Source organism: Hyla sarda, chromosome 3, assembly GCF_029499605.1.
Source record: "Hyla sarda isolate aHylSar1 chromosome 3, aHylSar1.hap1, whole genome shotgun sequence".
Lineage (NCBI taxonomy): Eukaryota > Metazoa > Chordata > Amphibia > Anura > Hylidae > Hyla > Hyla sarda.
The window spans coordinates 73,201,518-73,213,661 of NC_079191.1; the positions used below are offsets into that span (position 1 = coordinate 73,201,518).

Consider the following 12,144-nt stretch of genomic DNA (forward strand, 5'->3'; position numbering starts at 1 on the left):
AAGCTGTGATCTACTCCTATCCCCTGGCATTACTCAGAACGGAGTTCTGACCAATGGCAGTGCAGGACAGGGGGTTGCCATGGCAACCCCCCCGTTCTGCCCGCCCCTGGATGTCGAGGGGCTCTGGGAAGAAGATGGATGCCGTACCTTCAGGAGAAGATGCCTGGGGACCTGGGATCTTCGCTGGAGCCTGCAGGATCCTGATCAGGTAGGGAATTGAAAGTGAAAGTAAATCTATCTTTACTGTGGCAACCACTAGGGGGGCCAAACTGCAACTCCCAGCATGCCCAGACAGCCAAAGGCTGTCTGGGCATGCTGGGAGTTGTAGTTTTGCAACATCTGGAGGGTCACAGTTTGGAGACCACTGTTACAGTGGTGCCCAAACAGTAGCCCTCCAGATGTTGCCAAACTACAACTCTCAGCATGCCTTGACTGCCCAGGCATGCTGGGAGTTGTAGTTCTGTAACATCTGTCCCTTCAGATTTAGCAATTTTCATGACATTTTTGAAAATTGCTGCTCTACTTTGAAGCTCTCTAAATTTTTCAAAAAGCAAAAATATGTCCATTTTATGATGCCAACAAAATTTATTTGGAATATCCATTTTCCTTACAATTAGAGAGCTTCAAAGTTAGAAAAATGCAAAATTTTCAAAATTTTCATGAAATTTTGGAATTTTTCACCAAAAAAGAATGCAATTAACGGCGAAAATTTACCACCAAAATAAAGTAGAATATGTCACGAAAAAACAATCTCAGAATCAGAATATTCGGTAAAAGCGTTTTAGAGTTATTAATTCGTAAAGTGACGGTGGTCAGAATTGCGAAAAAGGGCTCAGTCCTTAAGGTGAAAACTGGCTCTGGAAAGTTAAACAGATTTGTTAATTACTTCTATTAAAAAATCTTAACCCTTCCAATAGTTATTAGCTTCTGAAGTTGAGTTGTTATTTTCTGTCTAACTGCTCTCTGATGACTCACGTCCCGGGAGCTGTGCAGTTCCTATTGGGATATTCTACCATCATGCACAGCTCCCGGGACGTGACATCATCATTGAGCAGTTAGACAGAAAACTTCAGAAGCTAATAACTATTGGAAGGATTAAGAATTTTTATTGAAGTAACTTACAAATCTGTTTAACTTTCCGGAGCCAGTTGATATATATAAAAAAAGGTTTTGCCTGGAATACCCCTTTAATTCCTGAAGTCCACATCTAGCATTACCATCCCTCTAAGGCTGCATTCACACCACGTTTTTGCAATACAGTTCCCGTATAAGGTTTTTGATGAAAAACGGATTCCTCAAAACCTGACTAAACTATATCAAAACGTGTGTACAAATTTTAACCCGTATACGGTTTGAAAAATGTCCGGTTGCATCCATTTTTTTTATAAAAATACTGTATACGTTTTTAACTTTTCATTCCATTATGAATAAAGTTTCACTTGTTTGATTAAAATTCCAAGAAAAAAACCTGTGCAAACCGGATGGAACCTTATGCACATACGATTTTGTACGGTTCCCAATGACTCCCATGTTAAAAAAATAAATGTTCACGGTTTCAATACGGTTTTTCACCCGGACCGAAAACCGTGGTAGGCTACGGTTTTGGGTACGGAAATAAACTGACAAAACCGTACAGGATGCAATACGGTTCTGTACGGTTTTCAAATTGAAAAGTATACGGGAACTGTATTGCAAAAAACGTGGTGTGAATGCACCCTAACTCAGTGTTTCCCAACCAGGGTGCCTCCAGCTGTTGCGAAACTACAACTACCAGCATGCCTGGACAGCCAAAGGCTGTCCAGGCATGCTGGGAGTTGTAGTTTTGCAACAGCTGGAGGCACCCTGGTTGGGAAACACTGCTCTAATGCTTTGATCCCTTGAATACGGACATAGACCCACAACTGTAAATACAAGTATAAAGTTTCTTGTGACTTGTGTGGGTGCTACCTGGTGCTGTTACAAGATTATACCCTAAATGAGTGAGGTTTTGGGGGGAGGGGGCGTTTAAAGGCACTCATATAACATTGTCACCCAATACATTTATTTTCTGATTCAGGTCACATGACACTCCTTTAGGTGATGTTGACTTCTTCTGGTGACGGATTCCATTTAATGCCATGTTACTGTCGCTGCGCTGTCTTGCTGTCAGCTGTCATAGGATTTTTGGCTTATGTCACACATGGTGCTTTGGTTACAATGTTTGTTTCTGCAGGTAACCAAGTATCCTGGTTTTTGCCGGCCGGTGACTCTTCAGTCATCCTTCCACTTTTGTGAATCACAGCTCAGCAGCTCGGATGAAGCAGCCAAGAATGAGGAACCGTCATGATTTTATTTTATCATTTTTTTTTAAAGTTGTCGGCACTGCAGGAACACACATAGAAAATCCACAGCCATGTGTTTTCACGCACATTAAACGCCAATAAAATTGACACTTTCATTTTTTTGCTGAATCAGGATTGCAGAAATTCCGCTTCAGAAAATCTGTGTGACTGGAACAGTGGAAATCCCTTTTACCACAATGTTAACTTTATGTAGCAGAATTTCCTATCTGAATTTCTAGAGCTTGTTCACATTTGCAGATCCTCAGCATATTTTACACTGCGGATCCACGAACCATGGACCCCTACAGTGTTGAGCAGACACACTGTGATGCGCGAGTCGCCGCACGCATGCGCAGTATACTCGCACGCATCACAGCAGTGTGTCTGCTCGTAGCAGCGTATTGCCGCTCAGAGCAGGCACATCTGGAGGCACACTTTAGGGATCCATCATCGGCAGATCCCCAGCGTAAAATACATTGCAGATCTGTCCGTGTGAACGAGCCTTTAAAGGGGTACTCTGTTGGAAAACATTTTTTTTTTTTTTAACTGAAAGTAAAACAGATTTGTAAATGACTTCTATTTAAAAATCTTAATCCTTTCAGTACTTATCAGCTGCTGTATGCTCCACAGGAATTTCTTTTCTTTTTGAATTTCCTTTCTGTTTCACAGTGCTCTCTGCTGTCATATCAGGAACTGTACACAACACGATATGTTTGCTATGGGGATTTGCTCCTACTCTGGACAGTTCCTAAAATGGACAGAGGTGTCAGCAGAGAGCACTGTGGTCAGACAGAAAGGAAATTAAAAAGGAAAATAACTTAATGTGGAGCATATAGCAGCTAATAAGTACTGGTAGGATTAAGATATTTTTAATAGGCTTACATTGAGGATCCGGAGCGAGACGTCACACGGGGGCGGGGCCGTGACATCACAACGCTCCGTCCCCATGATCGACAGTAATTAGACCCGGAGTGAACACGCTCCGGGGACTGATTCTAACGGGGTGCGGCCTGCAAGATCATGGCGGGACCCCCACGATCAGGCATCTTATCCCCTATCCTTTTTGGATAGGGGATAAGATGCCTTAGCGCCAGAGTACCCCTTTAAGCCCTTCCATGTTTAAAAGTTCAAATCACCCCCTTTTCCTATATAAAAACATGTAACCCTAATAATAATAAACATATTTGGTATTGCTGCGTGCGTAATTGTACGAACTGTTAAAATATAACATTATGTATCCAATACGGTAACTGACGTAAATGTAAAAAAAATACCAAACCACAGAATTGCAATTTTTATAATATCCCAGAAAAAAAAAGTGATTAAAAAGCCACATCAATACCAAAATGGTACCGATACAAAAAACAGATTATGGCGCAAAAAATGAGCCCTCATACAGCCTGGTATGCGGGGAAAAAAAGATACAAATCTGGTATTGCTGTAATCAGGCCGGTCTAAAGTATCAAAATAACATGTTACCTCAACCACAAGGTCAATGGTGTAGGAAAGAAAACCTCCAAATTTGCAAAATAATTTTTTACTATTTCAGTTTCACTTCACCTATGATATGTATACATATATACATATATATATTAGGTTTGGAGAATATGTTATTGAAAAATTAAAAGGTGTCATTATAGTAGGTAGTTATGGCTATTATAGGGCGAGGAGGAAAAAATCAGAGCGTAAAAACAAAAATTGGCCGGACAAGTGGATCGTCATGAGGGACAAGTAGATTTTGCTCCATTTTAGTCCCGTGGACAAGTAGTTTTTTGTTAAATTTCCACACCCCTAATTATTATATTATATATTTTTTTATTAGGACTAGAATGTGTTGCACGGGCTGTCCAGGCATGCTGGAAGTTGTAGTTTTGCAACAGCTGGAGGCACCCTGGTTGGGGAACACTGATCTAAGATCTGCAGGGTAATCCAGCACTGTGCATGTAGACACAGGCTGGCACTCCTTATAATTGTGGGCAGTTGTTGTTGCTGGGCGTATATATGGTATTATGTGTGCTTTGTACCTGTATATATAGCTGTGCTGAGGCTGGATCCCGTGTAATCTCAGTGACTCATATCCCATAACTCAGCATTTTCTTGCCATCTGTCACTTGTAAATATCATGTGGCGTATGCTGCCATCTGGAAGCCCTGTAACTCTATAATTACCTGTATGGAGGATCAGCTCCCTGGTTAGAACACAGGAACCAGAGCAGAGTATATTTAAGGGCTTTTCGTGCTCCGATACAGTTGTGTGTTTAAATAAAGAGGTCAGGCTGGCATTACAAAAAGATAAAAAAAATAATAATAAAGAAAATGACTCGCCAGCCTTAGTCACAGCTTCTGCTTTTCAGACAGTGCCCGGGACTCGCTGATCTCTACTGTCTGATCAGGTTTCGTCTCCCTTATCTAGTCTCTGGCTGCAGCACTGACCTGCCTCAACCAGTGACTGACTGAGCGGCACTTGGTGTTGTTGATACAGGACTAGAAAGTGGAGACTCGGGCACCATTGGATTGGTAGTGATGGGGCAGGTAAGTAACTCACCTCAACTTGTATCCAACTCTTTTAATGCAATATGAATCGTTAGATCAAGATACAGTCATGGCCGTAAATGTTGGCACTAGGGATCGATCGATATCGATTTTTATTTTTTTTTAGTACCAATACTCTGTGGAGGTTAGGGCCGATAGCCAATAACTTATACCGATATTCCGGTATAAGTTATTGGCTATATATCCCACCGCTGCAGATCATTGATTTAAAGTGGGCGCTTTAAATCAATGAACTGCAGCCGGCTTTTGCTGTGCCAGAGACCGCCACCGCCACCTGCTTCTCTCCCCCTGCCTGTCCTGGGGTCCTCCTGAGTCCTATCACCGCGATCGCTGCCGCACCCCCCACCGCCCCGGCCAGAGACCACCGCCGCCGCTGCCCTATTCCCGGTTTTATAATTACCTGTTCCGGGGGTCTGCGGTCCGTGCTACTTCTGGCTCCGGCGGCGTCCTCCTGAGCTTTCACTGTGCGCACTGACAGTGACGTCGCATTGAGGACGTCACTCGTCATTGCGCAGCGCACCGCGTAACACAGGAGCCAGAAGTAGCCCGTGCCCCGGGAACAGGTAATTATAAAACCATGGATGGGGGAGGCAATGGGGCAACGGCGGCGGTGGTCTCTGGCCGGGGCGGTGGTGGAGGGTTCGGTGCGGGGGGCGGGGCATTATCGGCAAGGTAATTGCCGATACCGAGAACGTCCAAAATCGTGAATATTGGCCGATAATATCGGCCAAGCCGATAATCGGTCGATCTCTAGTTGGCACCCCTGAAATTTTTCTAGAAAATGATTTCTCACAGAATTGCAGTAACACATGTTTTGCTATACACATGTTTATTACCTTTGTGTGTATTTGAACTAAACCAAAAAAAGGAGAGAAAAAAACCAAAAACAAATTGGACATAATGTCACACCAAACTCCAATAATGGGCTGGACAAAATTATGGGCACCCTTTCAAAATTGTGGAAAAATAAGATTGTTTCAAGTATGTGATGCTCCTTTAAACTCACCTGGGGCAAGTTTCAGGTGTGGGCAATATAAAAAATCACCCCTGAAAGCAGATAAAAAGGAGAGAAGTTCACATATTCTATGCTTAATGTTACAAGTCCATCCTATGAGATCTAGATTTGCCTTTGTCCCCTGTGCGCAAAAGTATCAAGAAGTTTGCAACCCATTGCACAGTAGCTTATCTCCCTGGGTGTGGACATGAGAGAAAAATTGATGAAAGGTGTCAACGCAGGATAGTCCGGATGGTGGATAAGCAGCCCCAAACAAGTTCCAAAGATATTCAAGCTGTCCTGCAGGCTCAGGGAGCATCAGTGTCAGCGTGACATTTAAATGAAATGAAACACTATGTCAGTAGACCCAGGAGGACCCCACTGCTGACACAGAGACATAAAAAAGCAAGATTACATTTTGACCAAATGAACTTGAGTAAGCCAAAAACCTGGGAAAACGTCTTGTGGATAGATGAGACCAAGATAGAGCTTTTTGGTAAAGCACATCATTCTACTGTTTACCGAAAACGAAATGAGGCCTACAAAGAAAAGAACACAGTACCTACAGTGAAATGTGGTGGAGGTTCAATGCTGTTTTGGGGTTGTTTTGCTGCCTCTGGCACTGGGTGCCTTGAATGTGTACAAGGCATCATGAAATCTGAGGATTACCAATGGATTTTGGGTCGCACTGTACAGCCCGGTGTTAGAAAGCTGGGTTTGCGTCCAAGATCTTGGATCTTCCAGCAGGACACTGACCCCAAACATACATCAAAAAGCACCCAGAAATGGATGGCAACAAAGCTCTGGAGAGTACTGAAGTGGCAGCAATGAGTCCGGATCTAAATCCCATTGAACACCTGTGGAGAGATCTTATAATTGCTGTTGGTAAAAGGCGCCTTCCAGTAAGAGAGACCTGGAGCAGTTTGCAAAGGAAGAGTGGTCAAACATTACGGCTGAGAGGTGTAAGAAGCTTATTGATGGTTATAGAAGAAGTGACTGATTTCAGTTATTTTTTCCAAAGGTTGTGCAACCAAATATTAAGTAAAGGGTGCCAATAATTTTGTCCAGCCCATTTTTTGGAGTTTGGTGACATTATGTCTAATTTGCTTTTTTCCTCCCTTTTTTGGTTTAGTTCCAATACACACAAAGGGAATAAACATGTGTATAGCAAAACATGTGTTACTGCAATCCTTTTCTGTGAGAAATACTTCATTTTCTAGAAAAATTTCAAAGGTTCCAACATTTACGGCCATCATGTTTATTGTTCGCAATATTTTATTTAAAAATGGTAAAATAGAAGGGAAGGGTGATTTAATCTTTTATTAGGCAAGAGGCTTATTTACATTTTTGTTAAAGGGGAATAATAATACATTTATTTTTAATGAACTGGTGCCAGAAAGCTAAACAGATTTGTAAATCACTTCTGTTTAAAAATCTGAATCCTTCCAGTACTTATCAGCTGCTGTATAATACTGAGGAAGTTCTTTTCTTTTTGAATTTCTTTCCATTCTGACCACAGTGCTGTCTGACACCTCTATCCATGTTAGGAAGTGTCCAGAGCAGGATAGGTTTGCTATGGGGATTTGTTCCTGCTCTGGACAGTTCCTGATATGGACAGAGGTGGCAGCAGAGAGCACTGTGGTCAGACAGAAAATAATTCAAAAAGAAAAGAACTTCCTGTGGAGCATACAGCAGCCAAGTACTGGAAGGATTAAGATTTTGTGATAGAAGTCATTTACAATCTGTTAAATTTTCTGGCACCAATTGATTAAAACCGGAGTACCGCTGTAACAATTTTGTTTCCCATAGGGAACTATTACATGCAAACTTTCCATTGCAGACTCCGAACCATGCTGTGCCATAGCACCTAGCACTTCATACAACAGGAGCAGAACAAGGGTTTACATTTAACCCCCAATGTCCTGAAGGGGTTAAAGGGGTACTCTGCCCACAGACATCTTATTCCCTATCCAAAGGATAAGATGTCTGTTCGCAGGGGGTCCTGCTGCTGGGATCCCCTGCAATTTCCCTGCAGCACCCAGCTAGAGAAGTGATGTCACACCACCCCCCCCCTCCATTCATGTCTATGGGAGGGGGCATGCTATCATGGCACATCTCCAGCTGCCCAAACCCAGCGTTCTAATCATACAGTTTAGAATGCAGGTGCTGCTCCAAGATCGCGGGGGGTCCCAGTGACGAAACCCCCGTGATCAGACATCTTATGCCCTATCCTTTGGATAGGGGATAAAAAGTCTGTTGCTGGAGTACCCCCTTAACTTTCTTATATTATATCTCCCCCAACTTTCTCTGGATAAGATAAGCTCTTCCCTGAACCTTGTATCCCCATACCTTGGGGAAGTAAAGCGATTCCCAATGACCATTCCTGTTTCTTTCTCACAGTATGTATAATGTGTATATTCCCGAATGTAACGAAGTGACCTGGAGCACTTACAGCGCAATGTTTTATTATGGAGTTGATTTACACAGTGTTCCCCCTAGCAGTGGGGGTGTAACAATGGTTATACAAAAGGTCTGGAGGTCTGTTTCGGTATAGGTGACTCTGGCCAATAAGCCAGCTCTCTGTGCAGCGTTATGTAAAAACCAACTTATCCCAGTTTTTCTTATGTACAGGAAGATGAAGCGGTGCAAAGATGAGGGAAGCTGACAAGACGGACACAATGAAGCCTCAAGACAGGTGCGGAGTCTCTTCATAGGGTTTTACTTGTCTCTTGTTTTCTATATTAGGACAACTGGGTATTATGTAATAAATAATTGTTGAGTACATTACTGTGAGTCTCCTGCTTTATAAATATTCTAACCTGATGCAGTCATAGGACACTTACTAACAGCCTAAAGTCCTAGGCTACTTTCACACTCCCCGTCGAAAGTCAGTCACTTTGTTTTTTTCTGACTTGTTTGCTGTTGCTCCCCGTTAAGAGAACGGCTGTTCAACTGGTCCCGGCGGCTCCCATTTACTATTATGGGGGGCGCTGTAATGAATAGCGGGAGAATAAGACGGCACATGCTGTAATTTCTCTCTGCTTTTCTGCAGTGGCCGTCACACTGCGGGCACCAACACCAGTGTGAAAGGGGCCTTACAAAATGAAATATTTTTGACCGAATTGACTGTGTTATTACTTTTGCTTAGGATAGGCCTTCCATATTAGGTTTCAGGGTCCGATCAATGTTAGGTTGCAGGGTCTGACTCCTGGGACCCCCGCTTATCACCTGATTGACAGGGTTGTGGGGAAAATACCTGGGACTCTAGGTTATTCTGTTCATTTCAGTAGGACATGCTGCAATACCAGGTACAGCCTCGTAGGAAGTGAAGGGGCGTCAGCACTCTCATAAGCGCCACAAAAATAGAGAAACATGGCCACACATCCACAATTTGTATTTTGATCTATTTGCTTCTCAGCATAATTTCAAAAACTAACAGGTTGTTAGTATACATCTTAATCAAAAAGTACAAGCCACCTAGTCAGAGTGGGTCCCTAAGCTAACACTGGCGTAGTGCCGGGCGACAACCACCACCCCTGCGACACAAAGCCCACCGGGGGAATGACGCAATGACCAGGCAGCCCCACTGCTGCCTGACCAATCCCCTGGCTTCGCGCCACACCACCCTACAGGCAAAACATCACAGTGACAATGACCGCCACAGAGCACCACACCAGTGTGAACACCTACCATGTGCTCCCTGCCAGAGGGCTGCGAGAATGCTAGGTGGAAACCCATATGCAGTCTCCTGCCAATTAAAAACGCCAAAGCCCCTTCGCTCAGATGATTGGTAGGGGTTCCTGGAGTCAGGCCTCCACCAGTCACATATTGATGATCAGTATTTCCCATGTTAATATACTGTACATTGACTAAAGTGTTGATAGTATTCCTTGGCACAACTGGTCTAAATCCTTTGTATGTTGTCTTTGCATTGTTTCAGAATTTTCAGGATGGGGGAGAGGAGCAGCGAAAGAAAGAGATGTGACTCCTTTGTGAACAGCTTGTTTGAAGAAGCAAACGACGCAGGCGTCCTTAACGCTTCACCAGAAGATGATGTACGTTGTGTGTCATTGTGTAAAAAGCTGATCAGACACAGTGTATTCAAGGATATTCAGAGTAAAATCACACATTGATAAATGTACAGTGCAGGCTTTGTTACCATTCACTTTCACTTCAATATTAAAGTCAATAGTACGAGAGAATATAAGAAATTTTGTTAGATATCATCAGAGAAAAATGCTTCTTTATTTATTTATTTCCTCCTCTCATCAAGCCTACACTAACCCCTACACTAACACTAATTAAAAGAATAATAAATCACCCATGTATGTGTTCAGTGACCAACACCAGTTACAATAAGTATATACAGGCCACAGGGAGCTGAATCTTGCCTTAGGCAATTAGTGCTCATCCTGTGCCACAGATAGATAGTGACAATAGGTTTGTCACCAACATCATACATCCGCCGATATATTAAACCACCAACGTGTTTCTACTATATATATTTTAATGGCGTCCTCAGGGAGGCATATACAATATACTAGATCGGTATAGAATTTTTTTTTTTATATGTCCTTGGCATATGTAACAGTCGATCCTGCTGCAAAAGAAAAGTGGACTGTCCCTAATTTCCTGTAGGGGGAAAAGACAATAGCAGTGTAATCATATAGCAGTAAACCGCTGTCCCTATATGGTCTGCCAGGACAGAGTCCGCTGGTCCACGGTTCCCTGGTTTACGGGGCGGGTGCGACAACCTGCTGTGACGCAGGGAGCTGGCTCCGTCCAGCTCTATTTGCTACAGTGAGCGAACTGTCGGCGTCTGTCTGTCTGAGGACGCCATTATAATATATATGGTAGAAACGCGTCAGTGGTTTAATATATTGGCGGATGTATGACATTGGTGACAAACCCATTGTCACTATCTATCTGTGGCACAGGGTGAGCGCTAATTGCCTAAGGCATGATTCAGCTCCCTGTGGCCTGTATATACTTATTTTTTTTTCCAATTCAAAAAGGTTTTATTAAGTAAATAACACATGAACATACATAGAGCATGCAATGAAAGGCAGTGTGGATACATAGATGACCATGTAGGTCCGGGTAACACATACAATGCTCAAACGGTATCAAACATAGAATAAATGGCATAATATTTTCAACAAGGGGGAGAAGGGTTGAGAGCAGAAGAGGAGCACATAGAAGGGGCAAGAAGGAGAACAGAATAAAGGGGGCAGAGGAGGAAGAGTATGGACGAAAGCAGAGCAGGAATGAATGTAAATCAGAAAACATCGTAGAATAACAGAGTTCTGTCAAAAACGACATCAAAGGTAGAGAGTACAGACAAAAGGAGTAGAAGGGGGTAAAAGAACAGGTTGTGCAGCCGAGGCAGTAGGGAGGGGAGGGGAAGGAGGAGCGGAAAAACCGAGAGACTATCCAGTAGCAGCCCTCAGGGAGGAGGGCCCAGAGCGAAAGGCATCAGAAGAACAAAAACTAGACCAAGGCAACCAAGTGGCAGCGTAACGGGTGATGTCAGGGGGGACACAGCCAAGAGTTCTTCCATGCGTTGAGTAGAGGCTACTTCAGCAACCCATTCCTCCACAGTAGGGGCCTCTGAGGAGCGCCAATGTCGCGGGATTACCGTTTTAGCCGCCTGTAGAAGGTGTCGTCTGTATATACTTATTTTAACTGGTGTTGGTCACTGAACACATACATGGGTGATTTATTATTCTTTAATGATCCCAATAAAAGTTATATTTTAGGCACTACCCTGAACACACTTATAATTTGTTGTTCATTGATTCTATTATATGCTGGGTGGATTATGCGCCAGAGCGCGGTCTAACGTGGGACCTTACATATCTACGTTTAGAGTTTGTAGATCTGGTTAAAGCTAGGCATACATGAGCGGAAAGACTGATGAGAGACAGACAACCTTGTAAGCTTAGACTTCTCAGTACTGATCTATAATGTCCTCCATGCTGCTGCTTTTTCTAAGCATGTGCTATAGGATCCCTTGTTCTGTATGCGTGCAGTGTATATAGGAGATTTAATATATGCTGGGCTCCACCCACTTGCTCAGGGACAATAGAAAGTTAGAGGTGGAGCCTGCAGAAAGGAAAGTTAGGGGGAAATTCCATACACAAGTAATATAATAAAGAAATAATGCTGCCCCTCATGTACACACACTTACCCTGAAAAGTTACCTGAAATATAGATATGCTTAAAAATCTGTTCTAAAGTGGAGTTGTTTTATTGACAAGCACAAGCATTTTTGGAA

At 43.1% G+C, this 12,144-nt stretch overlaps 1 protein-coding gene across 3 annotated transcripts in view; it reads left to right on the plus strand.

Moving 5' to 3' along the window:
• Positions 1-12,144, plus strand: part of UBXN2A (UBX domain protein 2A) — an 81,297-nt gene that overhangs the window by 50,399 nt on the left and 18,754 nt on the right. For 2 of the 3 annotated variants that reach the window (XM_056564329.1, XM_056564328.1), the window contains exons 2-3: positions 8,499-8,562; positions 9,808-9,922. In XM_056564329.1, coding sequence (XP_056420304.1) covers positions 8,519-8,562; positions 9,808-9,922 — 159 coding nt within the window. In that variant the 5' untranslated portion in view covers positions 8,499-8,518. Of the gene's footprint in view, positions 1-4,829; positions 4,853-8,498; positions 8,563-9,807; positions 9,923-12,144 lie in introns of those variants that run through there. The other variant, XM_056564330.1, reaches the window with a different exon arrangement.